We start from the raw sequence: 23,693 nt of genomic DNA, 5'->3' as shown, positions 1-23,693 counted from the left end.
AATGATAGCTTGTGTCCCTACGGGAAAAATATTATTCTGTAAATGCTAAGTATTTTCTGTTTTTATTAGATGTAGGTATTGGAAGCTAGAAGCAAACAGCGGTACAGAAAGAACTTTAACATATGGATATAATTTATATTAAATTAGGCATTCACTATGCAAACTCATTTATAGTCTTTTTTTTTTTTTTTTTTTTTTTTCTTCCTCCTGGACTAACTGTCCTTTGTGCTGCACTAAATTAGCTGTAGAACTTGAAGCTTCTTGATAAATTTTGAGATGCCGACCCTGCCAAATCCTTGGCCAAGATCAGGGGACGTCCCTCATTTGGCACTCAGACGCACACATGATGCTAGATTTTTGTTTCAGTTATAAATCTTCTTGGATATTTGTGTTAATCTGGAATTTTCCTGTGCAGAATCAGCCAAATTTCTCCACAATATACTTTTCTGGTTTTAGTCCATACTACTCAATCCCTTTGACATTTTTTTCTTTTTCTGTTGAAACAGGAAGACACTTAGTCCTGAACTTAATTTTACTGGAAGCACAAGGAAAGGAATGGGGCTCTTTCATTTTGTTTTAATTCAAAAGTCAAATCCAGTTGGCGGCCAGTCACGAGTGGTGTTCCCCAGGGCTCAGTGATGGGGCTGGTCCTGTTCAACATCTTCATTGATGATCTGGATGAGGGGATCGAGTGCACCCTCAGTAAGTCTGCAGATCACACCAAGTTGGGTGGAAGTGTCGATCTGCTGAAGGGTAGGAAGGCCCTACAGAGGGACCTGGACAGGCTGGATCATTGGGCCGGGGCCAACTGCATGAGGTTCAACAAGGCTCAGTGCTGGGTCCTGCACCTGAGTCACAACAACCCCATGCAACGCTGGGGGAGGAGTGGCTGGAGAGCTGCCTGGTGGAAAAGGACCTGGGGGTGTTGGTCGACAGCCAGCTGAACATGAGCCAGCAGTGTGCCCAGGTGGCCAAGAGGGCCAATGGCATCCTGGCTTGCATCAGGAATAGTGTGGCCAGCGGGACCAGGGAGGTGATAGTGCCCCTGTACTCGGCACTGGTGAGGCCGCACCTTGAGTACTGTGTTCAGTTTTGGGCCCCTCACTACAAGAAGGACATTGAGGTGCTGGAGCGTGTCCAGAGAAGGGCAACGAAGCTGGTGAAGGGTCTAGAGCACAAGTCTTATGAGGAGTGGCTGAAGGAACTGGGGTTGTTTAGTCTGGAGAAGAGGAGGCTGAGGGGGGAGACCTTATTGCTCTCTACAACTACCTGAAAGGAGGCTGTAGCGAGGTGGGGGTTGGTCTCTTCTCCCTAGTAACCAGCAATAGGATGAGAGGAAACGGCCTCAAGCTGCATCAGGGGAAGTTTAGGTTGGATATTAGGAAAAACTTCTTCACCGAGAGGGTGGTCAAGCATTGGACCAGGGTGCCCAGGGAAGTGGTTGAGTCTCCATCCCTGGAGGTATTTAAAAGACGGGTACACGTGGTGCTTGAGGACATGGTTTAGTGGTGGACTTGGCAGTGCTAGGTTAATGGTTGGACTTGATGATCTTAAGGGTCTTTTCCAACCTTAATGATTCTATGATTCTACGAATTCTGAAGCTTTTCCCTTCTGGGCTGAGATTGATATGGACTCAGTACAGTGTTTAGGTTGCAGCTTTCAAATATGGGCCAAGCAACAATTGTGGCTTAGCAGTCTTTTAGTGAACCTTCTCAGATAGGTTGTGCAAACCCTGCTTTTCTGCACCATTGTGTGCAAAAGGCCTGCTTCTGATGTTGGCTTTTAAATTAGAAGGGAGGAGTCTGTCACCAAATTGCCGGTAGTTAGGTAGGAAAGAATATGATGATGCAAACGCAATCCCTTCTTCCTTGGTTCAGAACAAGGTATGTGCAAAGGGGGGGGATAGACCCTTCACCTACATGCATGAGCAAATGTGCATGGAAGCAGCTTGCCAACACCATATACAAGAGCTGGAACAAGCAAGGCAAGGTGAACTCTATCTTCACAATTGTGAATGGTTGGATACCAAGGTGGTTGCTCTGTTCTTGTGTATAAGTTACTGCTGTTAAGCTATTTGTAGGCAAGTAAATAAGCATCTAAAGCAACTTTTCTTCTTGGCACAGTGCCATTATGGTAATCTCTTAGCTGGCATATGTTGTAACGAAGTGCTGTAATGATTCAGCGTAGCTTTTCAGGGCTGTGGTTTATGTTCATCTTGCACTGCTGTTCCCTGAATGCTGTAGTAGGAGCTCTTCTCCCATGAGGGCCTGGCCACGTCAGCCTGTCTGCCCGACTCCCTACAGCCAAGTCATATAGCCAGTTACAATCTGCTCTTTTGATTCGTGTTCAGCATGGTTCGGATGCTCTCTGCAAGATCTTGCTATTTTCCTTTTGCATTTACTTGAGATAAGCATGCAAATGCTTCTGATCAAGAAAATCCCAGCTATGACTGCAAAGTAGCTGGCATAAATTAAAAACTGGGAGGGGGAGAGAAAAAGGCAGAAGAATTAGTGAAAAACACATTAGGGAAACGCTGCTGCTTCTGGAGATGACAGACACACTATTATTTTTTTTACCTGTGTTCTGGCACAGTTTCTCTATATTCAAGTTTTTGCTTTGTGATTAAGCAAAATCTTAGCTTTTCCAGCAAACAGCAGATCTTTGGGGAATGAAGAACTGCCCCTTACTCCCAATCTTAATAAACATCAGGGAGGGCGAGGGATAGGAACAGAATTTTTTTCTGTTAGTGCAAAATGTAGAAGTAGCTTCATTACCCACATAGTCATGAATAATGTAAGTGAAGAGTCTGAGCTGGTCCTTTTTTGCTCTTACTTGCACATTTCAGTGCTGCCACCACACTGGCTTCAGTAAATATGCCATGACTTTGTATCAATATTTCCAAGAACAGTGGCAAGGCTATTTATGAAGTCCTACATGTTCCTGTCCTTAATTTTAAAGTTTTGATTTTTAGCATTTAATTCAATCTTTAACCTTTTAAAGTAACTTTTGCCTTCTCTGCACAGAATATCTGAATAGCTTTAGTCGTCTTCAAATCCGTGGGAGTAGGAAGCTGCCCCAGCTGAGATCCCATCTGAGAAAATGCAGAAGTCAGTACATTTCAGTTGACTCCAACATGAGTGGAATTGGGATGACTGAAGTTAGAGACACTGTTGTGAGGTACGATATCCCACCCAAATTAAGTGACCAAAATATGGGCAGAAAGCTCTATTATTCATGTTGAGATACAGACTAGGTTGTTCCTGAGCTGGAATTAGAAGGCAGGTGTCCTTTTCACTTGAGCTGAAATAACTCCAATAATCCAGGCTGTGTCTCATGGTCTTGAACTCCCCTAACAACATGTGGTCATGTTCATTCTGCACCTGAGAAAACCAGCCTGAATTTTTGGGCAGAGATGATGTTATTCAGTGTCCTACTAATTAGCAAAAGCTGGTCAGATAGCAGGGCCTGATTATTTATGTTTTGGTGTATTTGCCTTTAAAAAGTCAAAGACCAGCATCTGTAATCCTAAATACTGCACTAAAAGGCAAAAGGGAAGAATGATGGCTGATACAAGGGAAGAGCAAGATGTCTAGATTTCTATAGAAGAAAGAGGGAATTAAATTGTCCTTTGGCACAGCAATTTCTTTCTTGGTAAACTTTTGAAGACAAATTGGCTAAGCAGTAAATAGGAGGTAAGTTAACAGCACTTACCTGAGTTACTATGTCCAGTCCCAGGCCTCTTGAATCCACGATGACCACTGTAAGAATGGTTTGAATCACCAGTGCAATGAAGTTGTTGAATCCAAACATCAAGGCATAGCGTTCCATGCTCAGATTGACTGCAATCTGGAACCTAATGTGAGACTGGCAGGTGAGTTACTTCACACTGGGTGGAAAGCTGTTGCTCCCTATTTAGTTGATGAAGACATATGATTCATGCAGATGATATATCAAGGACGGAGTAAATGGTGATTCATTTGTTTGTTTGCTTCCTTGCTTTCTCTAAAAAAATGTCTTGATGACCATAGTGTATTTTGATGTTTTTGTACTTGTCTGTGTTGCTTTCCCAAACCATATTATCAGGGGATCTGCTTTATCAAGTAGAATATCAGATCTCTCTAACCTTCCCCTTTGTTCCTTCTCTACCTTCACAGACTGTGCCAGACAGGTTGTAAAGTCTCCATGGTTGGAGGCTTTCAAAGACCTGGCCAGACAAAACCATGACCTGATCTGGCATTGGCAGGACTTCTGCCCTGCCTGGGAGGTTAGACTAGAAGGTCACTATGGGTATCTTCTAACCAACTTTTCTGTGATGATGTGAATCACTTTTTGCTTTGTGGCTTGACAGTGGAGGTAGTATACTGTTTATTCCTGTCAGGAGCCTGTAGATTTTCCTTGCAATATCCTTTTTGACAATAATCAGAACATCTTTCCTTCCAATATTTACCTCCAAAGTTTTTAACTGAACAAAAGGGTGGAATTCCTGCAATACTCTTTTCATTGATTTTTTAGAAGGGTTTTTTTATGCAAGCTTTTACTTTTTTTTTTTTTTTTTGTAGAATGTGTTGAAATAGTCCAGGTGTGTGATCCACTATAATGTACTAACAGTCCACTAAAATGAAAACAGAGGATTTACTTGGCTACATTTAAGATAGGCATAATCTTGTCATGCATTATCATTTTAGCGGTTTTTTGAAATGGTATCTGAATAATTTTGGGTTTTGACATAAAAATACATCTGATATTTTTGTTAATGAAATAGTGTGGTATGTCTAATGACATTCCAATCAATAAAATAACTGGAGTGATAAAAATGTTTTATATTTATTACACAGATAATATATTATCTTCGTTATTTGTATTATTTTTATTTTTCTGTTTCTGCCAACAGAATATCTTGGTCTCCTAAGAGATCGTGTCTCAGTTTATATGTTCAATGTTCTCTTTTATTGCTTCTTTACATCATAATATCATTAAAGATTGTATGTATAAAGTTATGTTGGGGAACACTCCATGCCAAATCTTTTCTTGTATTCATGCAGTTGGTAGCATGCTAAAAAGTGTATCAGCAAGGTGGTCTAGACATAAGGGGATCTTAAAGGATGGTTGTCAAGGCATGCTTGTCCCTGTTGTTCACTTTGCACGTTCCATGCCAGGAAGGAGGAAAACAGCTTATATGTTTTCCTGTTGCCACTGCCTTTAGTAATAAAGATACCTTGTACCTTGTTTAATTTCTGCCTAGGTAAATGTTCAACGTCCTTTTGATAATTTTTCTTTTATGGTTGTTTAGAAGAATGAAAACAACATAACTAGGCACTTAAGTGCCCTTGTCTTTACCTAAACAGTTATGTCTAGCATTAGATCAGCTACCTCTGAGTAAAAGGAGGGATGTCCAAAGTAAACTTAAAGTACAGTTAGTATTCCGTGCATTAATGGCAGCACTGAAAGGCTTTATACTTACGTTGCTATTGTTATGAGGAGCATATAGCATGCTTTGAAAATGAGATAGCTGGTGTAACATGCCCAGATGTTGGTAGTGAAGTGCATGAGAAACAGAGAACCAGCATCTATTGTAGAGAAGATCCCTAAAGCCAGTTCTCCAAAAAGGTCCCAGTTAATTTTCATATATTGCACTACAAAAGACGTTACTGAGCCTAGAAAAAGAGAAAAAAACATGTAAATGTTGTATCTGTCCTATAGCCTATATCACCAAGTCTTGCCACCCTCACATGCTGAAAGGCAATGCTGAATAATGAAGCAGAGTATTTCTGAAGTGTTTTGAAAGCATTTCTAATCACTTCTGTCATGTAGATGACTGGTCATTTTTAGACACCGGCATAAATCCAGTCTCTGCCATTCCTTTCTCAGTGTTTTATTCCACTTCACAGGATAAACTGTTATGTAGAAGGAGTCATTATTTAGCTGTCTGTACCCAGCATGTATCTCTAGGGAGAGAATAAGGAACACGGTTTGGAGCTCAAGAAGAACAATTCTTCCAGCCGCTACTAGCTTACTTCATAGCTAAGCTAGTACACCTTCTAGCTTAACAGTTTAGCTCTGTGCAGCTTGTAAAGGGGCTAAGCTGTCAAAAAAGGGAGTTTTATGAGGTATCAAGTGAGTATATTCAGGAAAATGAGAAAGGATAGGCACTGTTTGCTTTTGGTGGGCCTGCTACAAAGACACATCCGTTGCAAAGGTAAGCCACCTGACTACCCATCTTAGGGGTCTCATACAATTTTAAAACTTCTATACCTCTACATTGAGAAATAGGCAATTCCACAAGAGAGAGGAATTAATCAAGGGGTAGACGCTACAGGAGATAAGTGCTTCTAATTCGTGATTCAGTTGGTCTATTTAGTTGCCTACCTCAAGATGAGAGTAATTTTAAATCTTAGAAGTATCTGTTTCTCCTTGATGACTGTAAGGGTAACCTGAATGACCAGGTATGATGTAGACGTGTTTATTTTCCCTGGTGGATCACACCCCAATGTCTTGTGCAAGTTGTCTACAGCAGCACAATATCAATATGTGAAACACTGCCAAGTCAGGGTGGTATCATTTGATGTTACCTTTTGAGAACAGTACTTTGCTTATGTGGTGTGGGCATCTGCTTCTGGTGCAAAAGTGTAATGGTTAATATCAGTAGTGCAGTGAATTCAATAAGGTCTTTTTGTGCCAATCTCTGTATCTTGGAATGACTAAAATTCTTCTTTCTGTCCTGCTGCACGAGAATATTTCACTAGGAAAAGATCTTAATGAGAGAATTATGTTGGTTTTGTGTAAAATATTTATGAAAAACTACTCTTATCTGCGTAAGCTGATACCATTGTTATGGGAACTGTGCAATACTTCTTGGGGGGAGGGGGGAGGAAAAGCCAGCAATCTCATCCAAAGAAACATGGATGTCTCTGAATGGATTTAGCATCTGGATGTAGTCTGTGTGACTTGTACACTCTCTCCATACTGTAGGATAAATGGGTGTCCCAGTCCTAAAGAAAAATAGCATAGCTTGCATTTGAACTCTTATGTACGTCAAAGAACTAGGTCTTGAATGCACAATGCATACACTGGGTTCCTGGAGTGTCTGCAATGGAATGGCACTTTAAAAGAGCTCAAAAGTAAAACTTTAGAGACTGCCTCTGTGATCGATGCTTAGACGCTAACTTACTCAGAAAAGTTGCTATTGCTTCAACAGCTCCATTGTACACTGCAGAGCTGTGAGAGGGGGCTCTGAAGTCCCACAGCACTTGGATATAATTCAGAACCTGGTTAAAGCCTGCCGTAGCCAGAGCCCACCACAGGGACCAGTAGAGAAGTTTCCTAGAGCTGTAGCAGTCCCTCAGGTCCTTGCTCAGCTGCACCAGCACTCTGAGCACATGATTCTGGGGCTTGGCATTATCAGCCTGCTGCTCAGGTGTTGGTCCCCTGTCAGCAGACACAGAGCCCTTGTCCTCTTGGCCGCTCGATGGCCTGTCGGAGTCGCCTGTAGCCACAGCTTTATCTGGTCCTGGGAGAGTTTCTGAGACATCCTTCCTGTGGAAGAACATACTCTTTTGAGGCATCGGGAGGAAAAACGAACACACGAATGCCAGGGACACGGAAGCCAAAGTAATGGCATTGAGGTGAAAGTAGGATACATCTGCTAAGGAAACCAGCAGCTGTCCCAGCACAGCGGCAAGGGTGGCTGCAACAAGAGTGATACTTCTGCAATAGCTCGTCACTCGCTGATAGTGATCGGTGCTGACGACGCTGTAGATGTAGGCGTAGTAGGCGACCTCGGTGGCTGTCACCATCCCGTAGAAGAATTCCACCACCTGCATGGCCACCACTCCGTGTGCGAAGAGGAGCAAGAGCCACGTGACGATGAGGCTGATGCCCTGGAGGAGGAGGACGGGCTTGTAGCGTACGTAGTCTGTAATCAGGAAGACTGGGAAAAGGAGTGCGAGGTAGGAGTATGTCCAAACCGGGAAAATCTGGTTGGTAACCTAGAAGAGAAGAGGAAATCTCTGTGTTGTCATTCTTGGGGAAAGGAAGTTCATTTATTTTAAATGCCTTTGTAGAGGAATGTTTTTGCTCTGAAGGAATTCATAAAATATATAACCACGCTGAAGCAGCATGAGACTGTTGAGCAGGCAAATGGATCTTAAATCCATTAAATGGATCTTTTATTTATGCCATCTGCTGCAAATTGTAACCTGCCAAAGCTGGTTACAGTTGTGCTTTTTTTTGTTTTTGGTTAAAAACTTTAAACAAAGTTTTACTTTTTTATTTTTGCTGCTCCATGTAAGAGAAAAGGCAGATTAAAACCATACCTCATCTATGGTCAAGTTTTTATCTGGTCCTGTTAGATAGGGTGTTAGGAAAGGTTCTGATGGTTTCATCATGTAGAAGAATCCATAGAGGCAGAGGATCAGGGTGGGGAAAGTCCAGGTGTGGCTCTTCTCTGGCTTCCAGCAGCCCATGGCCTCTGCAGCAAAGCTGAGGAGGAAGTGTGTTAGCAGGATGGTACTGCACATGCAAGCACAAAGATGTCTAGTAATTGATTTTTATTTTGTGGTTTCTAATGCTCAGGAGTGCTCATTAGAGGCTGGCAGTTGGAAAACATTTTTCTTCATAAATTTAAAGTGAACAGCTTTTCCTTACATTTGTCTGCTGTTTCTCTGTCTTTGTAGATAGTCTATAAAGAATGACTTGGAAGGTCTTTAACTGGGAGACAAATTACACTGTCATTCATTCTGCACTGACCAAGCTAACCACAGATAAAGCCTTTCTAGACAAAAGTTGCTGAAGACAGCTGAGCACTGAGTTTTCACTCAGCACCATGACTGATCACAGCCAAGCACCTTGCTGAATGACCAGTAACTAGTCCGCAATTGCTGTTTTTCCTCCTTTGCCTCCTAGATGTGCATGGCTTTCCTGTTACAGAGAGCTGGTAACTCTGGAGCCTAGCAGATGAAAGTCACTAAGAAATACAGAAAGGATGCCAAGCCAGATCCTCGGCTGGAATTAACTGCATCAGAAATCCAGTTTGGGTACAGACATCCTGTTTTCAATCTATAAAAAACATTTGTGGTCATTGCAGGTAATAGTTCACACTAAAATGAAATGAAGCAGATATTTTTGTTCTTGTCTCTAGCTGAGACTTATGGAATAAATTAAACTTGGCAACTCTGCTGGATGGAGCCCAAAGAGAACTCAAAATGGGTGTAATGGGGGGCACACAAAGGAAACAGACAGTAAGTTATACTCCATATTCCTGTTGGTATAGGCAATGTCAGGAACCTAAACGTGTACAATTTATGTTTTGGAGCCTTCTGGAGGGTGCTTGTTACCAGCTGGGATTTCCATCACTCTGCTTTTGACCTTTACCTATTTACCTCCTGAGAACTTTTTTTTTTTTCAGGCAAAAGTTTTAATCTAAAAAATGAAGTATTTTGCAGGCAGTGTTTTTCCTCAAACTTTTTTGTAAAAGCTGAAGAAAGATCTCTTCCAAAACAGCTAAAATATTCATGTACCTGTTGACTGCATCACTCCAGACTGGATGGGCACAGGACCCTCTTATAGGGTATGATATATAATGTATAAGGCAGCAAGCACTATGCATCTTCTTTTCTAACTTCACATCACGATAGCACATTTTACTAATGGTCTGATGCACTAAGAAATGCGTGCAGATCAAAGGGAATTTGAATTATTTCATTTTATGCATAACGGCTGAAATCATTGGCATTACAGGATTTACAACAGAAATTAACTTAGCTCTGTGTCAGCTCTGTAGTGTGAACCACTAGAGGGCAAGATGACCCCAGCAAAGGAAAAATGTGCATGGGAGGAATGTGAGACACATTAAGAATGCTCAAGAAAAGAAGTATTTCTGCCCCTCATTCCTCCCCAGTTGTTGTGATAGCTTCTGCTGCAGGCATGGCTTTGGCAGCACTGACCAGTTTTGGCCCTGCCCAGGATCACACTTAGTCACCAGAACATCCCCTTGCTCTCCTTTCACATCGTAATCATTAAAGTGTTACAGCACCCTAATGCCATGTGAACACCTCATGTGGTACCGAGAGGTTCTGAGAAAGGCATCGAGAAGAGGAGGGATGAAGAGCATCTCTAGCATTGTAATGTACAAGTCAGCTCTGTGACTTAGCCAGGTTATATTTTTCACTTGTCGGCCTAGATTCTTTGCCCCAGTCTGTGTCAGGTCTTGCCATGTTTGCTCTCCCCCTGGCAGGTTGCGTGACGCAAAGGCAGCAGGTCTCATGGATCCTTTCAAAACGTCCCACACCTTGGGAGGTGAGTGGGACAAGCTGCTGTATTCCCAGGGCTCGCAGGGTGCTGTGTGCTGCACCTCTGATGCTGCCCATTTGTGGCATGGCTGTCCCATCATGTGCAGTAATTTCAGTTTTGAGCTATATAGAGAAGGACTTTAGATGTGCCCTGGTCACTGCATCCCTCCAGTCCCAGCACATGCACTGTTTGGGGTTTTCTGCTAGACATGTACCCCTTTTCTGTAGGGGTATCAACGAGTAAACATGCTTTGAGGCACCTGTGTTAGGCTGGCAGATAAGTCAGATGAGAAGTTTCCCACCTGGTTTAAGCAGCTGTGCAGGAAAAACCTGCCACTGGTGCTGAGCTGGGAAATGCAGTGGGCTGAGGGCTTGCAGAGCCAGCCTGCTCTGCCCTTGGCGAGCGGGAGGTGGGTGCTGCTCTGTCCGCAGCGGGGTGTGTGCTTGCCTCACACCCCAGCCCTTTCCTGTTGGTGAAGGGCTCTGCTGCAGCCCCAGCTCAGCTCTGTGGCTGCTGGTATAATTGCTCCTTTTTGCATTCATGACCACAAACCTCTGACAACGAGATCTGTACCTTGGTGCTTAAGGGGGAGGGATCCAACTTGTTCCCATTCAGTCACCCCTTACGGTCAATTTGTCTTTTATACCTCTAGGGTTTTTCTTAACTTTTGGAGAGATGGTGGGATGCCTTAGTGTCATTCTCAAGCAAAATCTCCTCTGTTTCTTGCTTCCCCCATCAATTCTTGGTTAGTGCCAGAACCGTCAGCTCTTCTGCCCAGCCTGACCCAGCCCCCCAGTTCCCCACCAGACTGCTCTCCTCTTTTCTCCCTCTTTCCCTTGTCACTGCAGAATTTCTGGTTTCTGAAGTTCATATATAATCTTACCTTGTCTGCTGGAGCTCTCCCTTTTTTACTTCCAAGGGAAAGGTCCCCTTTGAGTATCTCTGGTCTTTCTTCTGGCTGTCCTGTGGGTGTTGCAGCTACTGGACTCTATTTGGGTTTTGTGCTTTTCCTGTTCTTCTGGTATTTCAGCTTGCTCTGATGACACCTCCTTTGAAAACATTTCCAGCTGGCTTTCTTTCAGCATCCACTTTCAGCACCCTTAAAGGAACAGCCAGATAATCCTGGCCTGTCCTTGCCCAAAGGCAGCAGTAGATCAAGACCCAAACTACGGGTTTGGTGCTTCACTGGCACAAAAGCAATAGAACTAATCCTGTTCTTAAAGAATTTTGGGTATGTGGCTTGGGACCCACCGGTGCCTGGAACTCGTTGATATATAAGACAGAGCAGTAGCTATGCATGGGTAATGACAGAGATGAGGGAGAACAAATAACCGTGTTATAAGGTTTAAATGCTTCCTCACTGAATACATGGGGTTTCATACTATTCTAGCAGGCTTAAAAAGTAAAACAGTCCGCTCTGCTTCCCCTTGACTGTTGTTTGTTAGCAAGTTTCTCAGATCTTTTGCTCAGGCAGGTTCTTACAGTTCTACTGAAGATGGAGATGGCCCTATAGTCATCTTCAGAAGAACCTGCGGGACTCACAACAGCAAAGGATGCTATCATCTGAAATGTACAGATTTGCACAAAAAGTATGTACCTGAGAATCTAGATCCACACCCACCCCAGTCCTACCACATATAGGTCTGGAATGAAGGACATAGTAATTAGGAATGTGACCAATACAGTAAGAAAATGATAAATTTGTAAATAACAGTGAATTATCCAACAATTTCAGAGGAAGGCAGGTTCTTAGTTCATATACAGTAAAATGGTACAGTAACTGTAGAACAGGGAGATATGCATGAATAAGAAAAGCATATGAAATTCCCTGCTGGGTCAGATGAGTTGCCCAGCTAGGCCAGTATTTTGCAGTCATCCTTGGCCACATTTTGCAGCCTTTTCACCTCCTACTCCTCAGCACTGAAAGTTATGGGATTAGTGATGATAGAGGTGCCATTCCTGCCTATTGCCTTTATCATTTGTTTGTTGACCTGTTGTCCATGAATCCGTCTAATCCTGCCTGGGACACTGCTGTATATTCGTGTGACGTTTTGTGATGTATGTGAAACTAATGTGTGAAGCGGACGTAATAATTCCTTTTGGCGCTTTCGCAGTTGTCAGTCACTGTCTGACACTGATTCCAGAGTTATTTTGGTTCTACTTCACTGCATATTTAATTGAACCTATAGCTATAGGAGGTGACAGCCCATCTGAGAGGAGACTGTATACCTGCATTCAATTCTGTTCTCAAGGCCTCTTGCTAAAATGCAGAGAACTTCTGTTGATGTGAATAGCATTACCCTGGGTTTGCATTGTCTTAACTGAGGTAAGAATCCAACTCAAATTTCTCAGCACTGAAAAAAACCCCCAAACTATGTTTTTCCTGTAATGTAATAATGAGAAAGAATGATTTAAGTAACTTCCAGTTATTGATGTTTGGTTTTTTCTGCTTTCAGACCGTCTTTTCTCCTCTATAGCTGTTCTTTCCACACTTTTTAGTCCATCTCTTTTGTACCTAAAATTTCATCCTTTTTCACTGATTCACATCCGAATGCCAAATGGCAGACAGTAAAACTATGAGGGCTTATGCAAATTTTTGGTCAACTTGAGCTCTGTGTCATAAGCTGCCTGCAGCAGAGCTTAGTTGCTGGGTTTGAAGGGGACCATGCTCTTTAGGCTGAGTTTGAATGTAGTCTGGTTGGAAGCAGAAGTGTTCTGCTTGGAGGGTGGGCTAGGAGATCTGCTTATAGTTGGGATCCCAATTCTGTTCAGGTGGGAAAGGGAAGACTCTGTAAGACCTGGAGAAAAGGTGAGTTTTGTAGTAGTGTATCCTAAAGAGTTAATGCAATATGGTCTCTAATGTATCAAGGAGACAGGAAAATTCTGAGGAGAAAAGGGAAAGTAAAGGCAGTAAGAGAACAAGACTGCAAACCTCTGTCACCCTGGTACCTTCTCCTGCCTCTGCTGCCGCTTAGGCTCGATCCTGGTATTATCTCTGGTGCTTCACAGGATGGCACCAAGGCTGAGAGCCTCACCCCAGCTGTGTGAGGTACGTCTCTCTCTCAAACTGTCTGGTTGGGTGTTGACTTTAGCACTGACTTTCAGCTCTCAAATCACATCTGTTTCTTGACACCTGCCTAACTCAGAAGAAGAGACTTTGCAAATCAGATTGAAGGCTTATACTTCTTGAAGAATGTGTACTGTACTCCCTTAAAGAAAGAGTGATAGCAAAGAAAATGTACTGTGGCTAATACTGGAGATTTTTCTCAATTAGTGATTGTCCTGGTGTCAGGTGGGATAGAGTTAATCTTCTTCCTAATAGCTGGTATAGTGCTGTGTTTTGGATTTAGGATGAGAATAATGTTGATAACACACTGATGTTTTAGTTGTTGCTAAGCAGTGCTTACACCAGTCAAGGACTTTTCAGCTTCCCATGCTCTGCCCGGTGCACAAGAAACTGGGAGGGGGCAGAGCCAGGGGGGCTGACCCAGACTGGCCAAGGGGCTATGCCGTACTGTATGGCGTCATGCTCAGCATATAAACTGGGGAGTTGGCTGGGAGAGGAGAGACCGCTGCTCAGGGACTGGCTGGGCATCGGTCAGTTGGTGGTGAGCAATTGCATTGTGCATCACTTGCTTTGTATACTATTATTATTATTACTACTATTTTACTTTATTTCAATTACTAAACTGTTCTTATCTCAACCCATGAGTTTTCTCGCTTTTACTCTTCTGATTCTCTCCCCCATCCCACCAGGGAGGGGGGAGTGAGCGAGCGGCTGTGTGCTGCTTAGTTGCTGGCTGGGGTTAAACCACAACAGTGGTCAAATACAGTCAATGCACAGAAAGGTTGTAATGGCAGTTATGAAGATTAAACTGCCTCTTTGTTGGATTCCTAAGACCCAGGAGTATTCACGGGGCAAATTCACTTTTGATTTATGGATGAGCAGATCTTAATCTTTTCTCGTGCACTACATGCCCATTTTGGGAACGAGCTGCCATTTGCAGTCTGAGCCTGAACCCTGTGGTGCATGGGTGAGGGTTTCTATAACTCACCTCTCAGCTGAATCTCACGCAAGGTCCCCAAGGCAGGGAGACATTCACATGCTGGGCTCAAATGCTTTTCATCTGAGACTACTAAATGCTTATGCAAAGTCTAGTTTAGAAAATTTAACTAGAAAGTACTAAGTGCATTACTCCGAGGGGTAAGTTAGAGAATACGTTCAACCAAACTAATATTTCAGGGACTTAGTTTAAATGTAGACTTACGAGTACTTCCTTACTAAAAAGTAATGACATAACCTTATTTTTCACTACGCTGCTACTTACACAAGGCTAATGCCCTTCCTTTTTATCCAGTCACTCTTAGCCATGTCACTAGAGTGTGCAGTGCCATTTGCACAGGGCAGGGTAGTGGCTGCTAGTAGCAGTGCAGGATCTGGAACTAACAACTGTGTCATTAATCACCACTCTGGGACATTTTGAGGGAGCCAATTCTTTTTTCTTATAGGCAACATTTTAGTAGTGGCACACTTGGATGTTTGCATAGGTAAGGTCTGGAGCTCTTGTTATAATGTGCTACCAACAGAGCATGGATCATGTAGAGGTTTTGTGATGAGTTTATAAAGACCAGTTGAACCTACTTTGCTTGCAGAACCATGCTTTATGTCCCCTTTTGTACACTGCTAACTTTGGCCAGTGCTGGGTTGAAAGGAGTGCTTTACCCTCTTAATCTCCTGTTGTTGGCCAGAGAAAGTTAACTTCAACATCTTTAGCTTTCTGCAATATAAGTCACTGGCTGGATTTTCTCCTCTTTTTGTTTACAGTTTCATTGTTGAATTAAATGTACGTGATGGGCCAACACCTCCATAGTTGTGAGAGGCTGGGGAAGCAGCATCCAGTTTACACTGGGTGTCCCCTTGGGAGCATTGCCAAGACTTTACGGGGACGTATGGCATCCCTATTTACATCCCAGTGACATGCATTGCAGCGCTCTGATTTGTTCCATGTCTCTTGTGAAAACCTGCCAGAGACTTTGGTAGGTTCCAAATAAAGGTGTTTCTCATTGTCTGAGGACTAGGTTTGTTAGTTGAGCAAGATCCCCCTTTTACTTTCGCACTCTGATTGGCACAAAGCACACTCTGGTCTCCCAGCTGAGCGATGCAAAGCAGCATGGTCCAGAGGAGCCACAGAGCTGAGCCAGGAAACAGTCCAGCATGTGGAGGTATCTGCTGATACTGTTCTACCACAAAATTCATTGTTCAAACTGAAGCTGTTTGTGAGATTTGTGGTATCTTCCTCTTTGATTTATAGGTCTGAGAATGCTGGGATATTAAATTTTAACATTTTCAACCTTGATTTTTATGGTTCAAAACTACTTTTGAACAACAACAACAAAAAAAAAATCAAGCAAGTGAGTTCAATAGATGATAAAATTTCCAGGATTGAGCAGACAAATAATATCTGACATATGGTCTTCCTCTTGGCATCAGGGTATATTTTAGCTCTAACAGACGAATTTATTTCTGTTGCAATTGTACCAAGAGCAAAATACTGTCTTGAAACTTTTAAAACGGAGAGCTGAAAGCCAAAGATAATGTGATGCAAAGTTTACTGGAAGTTGGAGAAAGTCTTCCTGTTGCATTCAATGAATGTTACAGCACGGCAGAAAGGCTTACAGAAGAAAAGGTTACACCTTAAGTAGTTCCTTTTGTTTTCCTTACATTTTCCTTCCAGATCATCAGCGGAGGACAGGAACTACTACTTTGTCAGTGGGATTCTCTGGGGATTTTCCTTTTATTTAAAATTTTGTGGTGGTTGCTGTAGGTCCACAACTGACTTTTGTGCAAGTGCTGGCTGTGGGTGGGTGTACTGGGCTCTGGTTTCCCTCTGCCCCCCACACAGTATGGCTGTCAGCTCTTCTAATGGCATGGAAGTCGTCAGTGTTTAAAGGAAGAACAGCAGTTTGGTACTTCTGGATGAAGTGGAGGATAAATGATCCTGGCAAGAAAGAAGTGGTTGAGTTTTTGTTGTGACTGCAAAGCTATCTTTCACCATCGCTTTAAGATTATCAGTGTGGTTCACAAGTTGGCTTTGAGCTCTTCACTTCTGCAAACTGTGGTTGAGAGAAACATGTCTATTTTCTGTGGCTAATAAGAACATTTTGCTTAATACTTCCCTTGGTATGAGCTGCATGTTACATGTAAGAATGAAACAATCGCTTTCATAAAGTACCAAATGCTCTAAAAGCAGAGGCCTCTTTTCTCATCAGTGCCAACCACAGATCACTCCCATGACAGCTATGATCTCCACATGACCAATGAGCCAGCCAAAGTCCACAAGGCAAGTAGTCTCTGGATAGAGAGCTTGTGCCAACTCTCACTGTTGGGGTTGGTTTGTTTTTTTTTTTTTTGGTAGAAATGAAAAAACTCATCTTTTTAATTCAGTGCAATCATTGTTCAACACTGTAACAAAAAAAAAAAGAGTAAAAATCATGCTTTTAGGAGATGAGGAAGAGAATAGAAGAATCTATTAAGCTTCACCTTTAGAATTTGGAGGGCACGCCAGTCACAGATGGATGCATGTAGTATGCATATCCCAGCACCAAAAAAACGACCAATATCTCCAAGTTTGCTACTTGATGACTGGACCTGGTGACTTTGCCATTCTATTTGTATTTTTTGTAATGATGCTATACAATCTAATTCAACACACACTCTTAGCTTGTGCTTTAGCCTTTCTTTGATTGCATACTTTCTTCATCTCCAGTGAAGTAAGAAAAAGGAAATGATATATAGGTCAAAGAAATCTCATTTAAATTGGTTAATACTTTTAGTGACTAGTGGTGACTTACTGTGGATTGCCAAAGAGAGATGAGAGGAAAAACCTGAAAGGATTTCTAAGTAACTTTCCGTGTTGAAATATCACTTTGAGGCGTGTTCCCTTGTACATTTATCCTACAAAACTCCCACTAGTAGCAGATTTTGCCCTGTCGTCACGGACGGACATCTCGTTTCAGAGATGCAAACTTACGTTTGCACAATTTGTGTGTGTAGGAAGTTTCAGCTCAGCACCTCCGCTCTACCTTTTTTTTTTTTTTTTCCCTCAAGGTGCATCTCATTACAGACACTGTGGGAGACTTTGAATCACTGCAACAGCCCAGGTAGCATAAAGTCCTGCTGGAAGAATGTTTGTCACATTTTGACAAGTGCACATAACTAGCTGGATGCTTTATTTAATGCTAAATCTCTAATGACATTTGAGAGAGACTTAAAATAAATGCGTCATACTGTTAGTGTTTGCTTGAAAGTAACAATTCTTGTACTCAAAATGTCCTGGATTCTTCTAATACCTTGATTTCTTGCCAGCTCAGAAGAGTTTGGATAATAGAGTCACCAAACACTTGCAGTGTACTAGGGAGGGATTTTTTTGGGTTTCGTGGTGTGGGTTTTTTGTTGTTGTTCCCCCCCCCCCCCAACAGTGTGTTGGATTTTGTCCCTTTAATGAGGAATAATTTTTTTTTTTTTTTTTTTAATCTGGTCCAAGATTTTCTCCATGTGCCTTCATTTTTCTGTTAGTCCTTTCAAAGGCAGCAGTTACAGTGTATGTGTCGTATCCTGAAGCTCTGGCCCTGGTTCCCAGGTCCATCAGTGCGCTAGGTTGTGCCGTTCTCTGATCCAAGGAAGGCTAAGTCTAGTAACTCAAGGCAAAAATGTTCTTGTAAAACACAGTTCACTTTGGAATAGCAGATTTCTGTCAAGCCCAGATTGCTTGGCTTAAAACATCTTTTGTTTGAGCAGATTTTCTGGCTCTGGTTCTTGCAGAACAAGCCCTTGTTGTTTACGGGAGCCCCTGATGCTTGTGAGCAGTCCTGTGGGTTGGGAACAGCACCTTCCTTAAAGCCCTGGCCGAAGGCCTAACCAACAGAGCACTGCTGTGGATGACTGGAGTTGTCCACTGGGCTGACTAGAGTTGCCCAGGCCAGAAATAAGGTGAGAAAGACTTTGAAAATGAGGACAAGCCAGATATGCTTGAAGCAGCCAAGGGGAACCTTGTAGAAAGAGAGGAAAAATGACCCTGGCAGACATTTCCTTAATGGGAGCTAGGGCAAGACTGCCCTTGTTAGGGCCCCCAAATGCCTCTTGCAGAAATCAAGAGATGAAGACTAAGGTCCAGAAAAGGAGTTTTAAGGGTATAGGAGGGTAAGAAAGGCAGTATCTCAATTGTGTTATGCAAAAGAACCTGTAAGAGTTGGGATGGAAGGACCCAGGGCTGTGGTTTCCTTGGAAAAAGAACAGGACTCTTGGACAGAGGGAAGTCCAGGCTGGCTGGTTTGGGCAACCATGGTTTAAATCTCCCCACAGGAAAGTCCCTATAATGTAGCTGTGTAGTGCTGAAAAGCTACGATTGCAGCACTTGCCCTGAGAAGGCCTGTGTCCATGGCTACTCTGCCAGTGTTCATGATGCAGCCACTCAACAGTGTTACCTAATATCTACTAAAACCAAACTTGTTTGTTCTTTTTCAGCAATCCGAAATAAGCAGGTGTTACTGGATACTTTTAAGCTAGTCTTTCAGTAATACATGACAAAATGCTAGCTGTGTTAATCATGTACTAAGTAGTCCAGAGTGATCGAGTGCTCTATGTGTCAAGTGTGACTTAGTAAAACCTTCAGTCAATGAGTTGTCTTGGTCAACTTAAAACTTTACCACTTCATGTCACTTAGTTCTTCTTTCTTCTCTTTTCTGTTTAGGGTTTGTTTTATTTGTTTTAGGTCAACTTGAGGAAGCAAACATAGAACATGAGAAAAAAAAACATTTCACATTTTCTAAATTATTCTCTTCTAATTTTTAGATAAAACTGTTCACCACGTTTCTACTGAATTCATTAATAGCTTCAGCCCACCTAAAATTGCATTTCTAATGAAATTTTTAAGTGCCAGATTTTTTTTCCCCACCTTTATCTTTGTCTACTAATTGCCAAAATCTGGAAAATGTCACATATATCTCTTTCATAATTGCCAAGGAATAGTATCTTTTTCTCCTCTTTCTGAATTAAATATTTTTTTAAATGCAAACCCTCATTTGTTTGTACTGGAAGGCAACTTGATCTTCAGGCTGTGGATTTTGGCCCCAGCCACTCTCCTTTTCTAGATCTTCTTTGGGATCTGTACATCTCTGGGAAAGTCTCAGCCACACCACAGCAGTGGAGAAGCACTGACCGACATGCGTAGAGGTGGTGAGGTGGGGGCTATAGAAAACAAGAAGCTTCAGGCTTAGTTTCAGTGGGGTTGTATGATGACTCTAGCGCCAAAAGGTTGCTGACGGCTTTTTTTGGGAAGATTTCAGGATGTTAGACTCTAGTAAATCACATTACTACTTCTTTTTGTAAGCAGGTTCCTTTTTGTCTGCAGATAACACTTGGTGGTCTCAGTCCCTTGCAGGAGATAGATACATATTGTATCCTCTCAAGTGATTCCTTCCCTTCTTCCCTGCCTTTGTGAAGTTATGCAAAAAATTGGCACTTCTCAACTTCTTTAATGGTCAGAAATGTATTAGTCAAAATGTTTCTTTTGTTGTGTTTATTATGCCTAAAGGCGCATACGAATCTAGATTGGAAGGGAGACAGAGCTGTAATAAAGCAAATGTAACCTAGAGCTCAGCTTGGTAGGCAGCTTTTAATTGTTTCTTCTTTTGACTATTATTTTCATCCTTCCTTCCAACTATAGGTTTTGTCTTCAACTTTGAGAGGTACATTTCTGTGAAAAAGTGGTAGGCTACCACAAGGGGCTATAGACAGAGTAGGGTTAATTTTGGAAGAGAGAAATCTGCCCTCAGAACGCCAGATATTCAGCCCCTGTATGTACATAGCAGCAAACAACCAGCAGTGCTAGGATGGATGCTAGGATGTTCACAGCAGATGTACCAGTTTCCTCACAACCTGCACTTTCGATAGATCAGAGGTTCATTTCTCCCAATAGGCACATAATTTGTCCACAATTGCATCAAACCAATGTCATTCAATAGTAGTTTTGGATCTGTTCCTTATGAAGTGCAACATGTAATTAGTGAAAATTTGTTTCTTCCTTCAGATAAGGATTTTCGTCAGTCATGCAAGCATTGAACTGCATGAAATCACTGTATTGCATCACAGCTTCTAAAGCTCCAGAGATGTTGAGCAAGTAACCTGTGGAACTTTTGTACTTGGGATTTATTATGTATTTCATCAGGGATTATGCAATGATTAAATCCCTGCATTTGGCCCTGTTCCTTTGAACTAGTGCCTTCTCCTGCCCTTTGCTCCGTCAAAGGCATCCTAAACCATTGGAAATTACAGACGGGAATTTCCCATTTGGTTCTGTCCTTCCTGGTTGATCAGCTATATTGCTATAATACTTTATTTTAGCAGTCTGGACATGGGCAGTAATATGCAATAAAACAACATCTCTTTGCGAGGATGAATAAAAATGGAAATTCTGGTAAATTGCTGCCAGTCAATTAAAAACTGTCAATATGTTTCTTGTCTTATTGTAGGGGATAGGTAAAGATATTCTAGACAGTTTCTAACATCAGGGTAGGTAAGAGATGGTTTTGTTTTGGTTTTTTTTTTAAAAACCTTTCATGTTTAATACTAGACCTAAAGCCATAAAGAAGTAACTATAAGCTGTAGTCTATCAAGCAAATAGTGATTATAAAATTCCTTCTCTGTCTTTCTTCAGAAGTTAATGGAGTGTTTCAAGCCTTGCATCTGTATGACTGTTTTGGGATCTCGTAGCAGAGCTGCATAGTCAAATAGATTACCATTGTGGGGCCACAGTTTCAAAGCATTTCAAATTGTTTTCCAAATCATGTACAGTTCTGAATTTCCCATGTGCATACGGCTTCTCATATGCAAGATTTTGCATGAAAACAGACATAGCCTTATTGACACAGCTCCACATGTACCTGGAAACCAGGCGGTCTGCTTCTGTGCTGCTTCTCAATAGGGAGAGTGATGGAGCAATCCCATCCCCCAGAAATAATGTCCATTTTTCCTCTGGTACAGGAATGTTTATCAAGGTTGAACTATTAAGTCCCTTCAGCACTTGAGACTTTCAGCAGGTATTTCTGTGGGTAAAAGCCCTTTGGGATGAGAGAGGAAGCGCATTACCAGGAGACAGCAGCCTGGTGACCAGGGAAAGAGGAGACAGAGAGGCTGTAGCTTTGCAGCTGGTGTCTGAGAGCAGTCTGACTCCCCAGCTCTCCTCTTTAACATCCCCAAACTGCTCAGAATTATCAGTTTCCTAATATTATCTTGGAAAAGGCTCAGTTTTCTCTGATGCATTTCCTCTCCTTTCACAGCTCTAACTGAACGGCTCTACAGCACTGGCACCTAGGCTGTCTTTGCCTCATCTTTTATGATACATACAGGAGGGGTTTGGCCTGTTCCCTATGGCCCCTGGAACAACAGGAGGGGAGGTTTAGGAGAGGCTGAAAACTTTGTCAATCTGTCTTTTGGTGCTTTGTCTTACTGTGAGTGCAGCAATAGGGAGGGAGAGCAGAGTTTGTGAGAGGATCTGAGGAGGGAAAACAGGAGGGAGGGAAGCTGAGAAACTTACAGCAAAGGAAAGTTGGGAAGAGACAAATAATAGACATGACAAAAACGGAAAAAATAATGTGGGCTTGACCGTGGCTTGGGAAGGAACCCAAGTGTAAGATCATGCTCAGGGCAGGGCCGTGTTCAGTTGAGGTCTGAGTATCTCCAAGGGAATTCAAACTGCGCTTTCACATCCCCTCCTGGGCAACCTGTCCCAGTGCTCCACCTTCCTTGCTATGAAGAGGGTTTTTCACTATGTCTGATGAGAATTTCCCTTTTCACAACTTGTGGCTGCTGCTTCTTGTACTTTGGCTGTACCCCTCTGAGGAGACTCTGGGCATAGTCGTCGTCCCCCCCCCCCCCCCCTGCAGCCTCGTGGGCCCCAGCATAGGGAAATAATGGCCTCCCTCGACCTGGCGGCCCCCTCGCTGACCCCCACTCCATGTGCAGCCTCCTACTTGCATCAGTATTGGGACACTAAACACAATGTATTGGCCTAGCAATGACCGCCCACAAACAGACTCTGAGGTGCTGGTCACCACCCTGGAGCCCAGCGGCCCAGTCTTTCACTTGTGTTGCAGTCCCCCGTCCAGTCCATATGGCCCTATTTGGTCACATAAGTGCTAAGGGAAACCAGGACAAAAGTGTTATTGAGCCAGTGTGGACAACAGCCGCCGTCCCCTTGTCCGTAGGGAATAATCACTTCCCGTGAACACACATGCACCTCCCTGTTTTTATATTATTTTTTGCCTTCTGTTTGCATTAGGGACTTGTAAATGTAAAGACTGATGAGATATGGTTATGAGTCATATCAGGACCTAGCAGGCAACTTTCTTCAGCCATTTGCACTAAACTTTTTTGATCTTTTTTTTTTTTAACTACTTTGTGCAAATAAACTGAAGGTACTTTGTACACACTAAGTACAAATAAAAGGACAGCGCTCCTGAAGTTGAAGCCCTCCTGATGGCTTTTGTTCTAAATCTAATTCTTAACCTAATTTCCTAAATCAAACAAACCATGAGATAAAATGAGTACCATGAGCAAGAGTCCCACTGCGACACGAGGCGCAACACCAGTCATGGCCTCTGGTGGGAACCAGAGGTGTGATGAAAACTGCCTGAGGGCAGAAGGATGGGGTGAGCACTAACTGGGTGATGTCATTGCTCTGGTATCCACGCTGCTTGTGCTTAGGAGTAGGTAGAGGAGTCAAAGCTCAAGTGAGAAGATTCTGTCCAAAAGGCACCGAATGGAGAAGAAATAGAGCTGTAGAATCAGAAGGGAGACTTGAGATGGAAGGACACCTCCAGCTAGATAACTGTATCAGTAATAACATGTTAAGCTGTAATTGCCTAGGAAATGGCATAAGAAATATTGAAGTTGGGTATGGGTGTAATAGATTTGGGATCAATGAGAAAAAGGAATTAGGGGTGAGTGGTTTATTTGGGGGGAGTTTGGGCGGAGGAAAGGAGACATGGGGTGGTAAAAAGGTGGGTTCAAGAAAAGGAAAAAATGGAGAATAATGTATAAAATGAAGGAGTGCAAGAAATGGGTGGATCTTGTGATGAGGGAGTGCGGCTGCCTCCAGGCAGTGGTGAAGCCAGCCTGTGGGCCCAAGCTCCCTGGGATGCTGGGGGCAACCCCTGTGGACAACCAGATTCTCCACCAGGTCTATAGCTGAAAGACAGTGCAGGAGGGGGGAGTAAGGAGGGATAAGCTTGTAAGGAAGGATAGACTCATACCTTAGTACTCAGTGCAGGAGGCAAGGCAGTAGAATTGCAATTTAATAGCACCTACTAGTGATTTTTCAGTTTTCTTTATAATAATTTAACCAATA

At 42.7% G+C, this 23,693-nt stretch overlaps 1 protein-coding gene across 2 annotated transcripts; it reads right to left on the bottom strand.

Annotated features, from left to right (window-relative positions):
• Positions 1–272: 272 nt before the first annotated feature.
• LOC104008544 (thiamine transporter 2) lies at positions 273–11,259 on the bottom strand. Of its 2 annotated transcripts, XM_087739564.1 has the most exons (6): positions 11,171–11,259; positions 8,313–8,478; positions 7,169–7,985; positions 5,462–5,654; positions 3,712–3,853; positions 273–2,477 (listed from the first exon to the last, which is right to left on the bottom strand). In XM_087739564.1, exons 2-6 carry the CDS (start codon positions 8,460–8,462, stop codon positions 2,298–2,300), a joined length of 1,482 nt encoding a protein of 493 aa, XP_087595690.1. In that variant the 5' UTR covers positions 8,463–8,478; positions 11,171–11,259; the 3' UTR covers positions 273–2,297. The 2 variants fall into 2 exon arrangements, with proteins under 2 accessions (XP_087595690.1, XP_087595689.1); XM_087739563.1 differs by lacking the exon at positions 11,171–11,259 and having other exon boundaries at positions 8,313–8,516.
• Between the last annotated feature and the right edge of the window lie 12,434 nt (positions 11,260–23,693).

The sequence above is a fragment of the Nipponia nippon genome, unplaced genomic scaffold (assembly GCF_047370975.1).
Source record: "Nipponia nippon isolate SJK-2023a ecotype South Korea unplaced genomic scaffold, ASM4737097v1 scaffold_7, whole genome shotgun sequence".
Lineage (NCBI taxonomy): Eukaryota > Metazoa > Chordata > Aves > Pelecaniformes > Threskiornithidae > Nipponia > Nipponia nippon.
The sequence above is the reverse complement of the archived record's forward strand: the minus strand, read 5'-3'. Positions and strand labels throughout refer to the sequence as shown.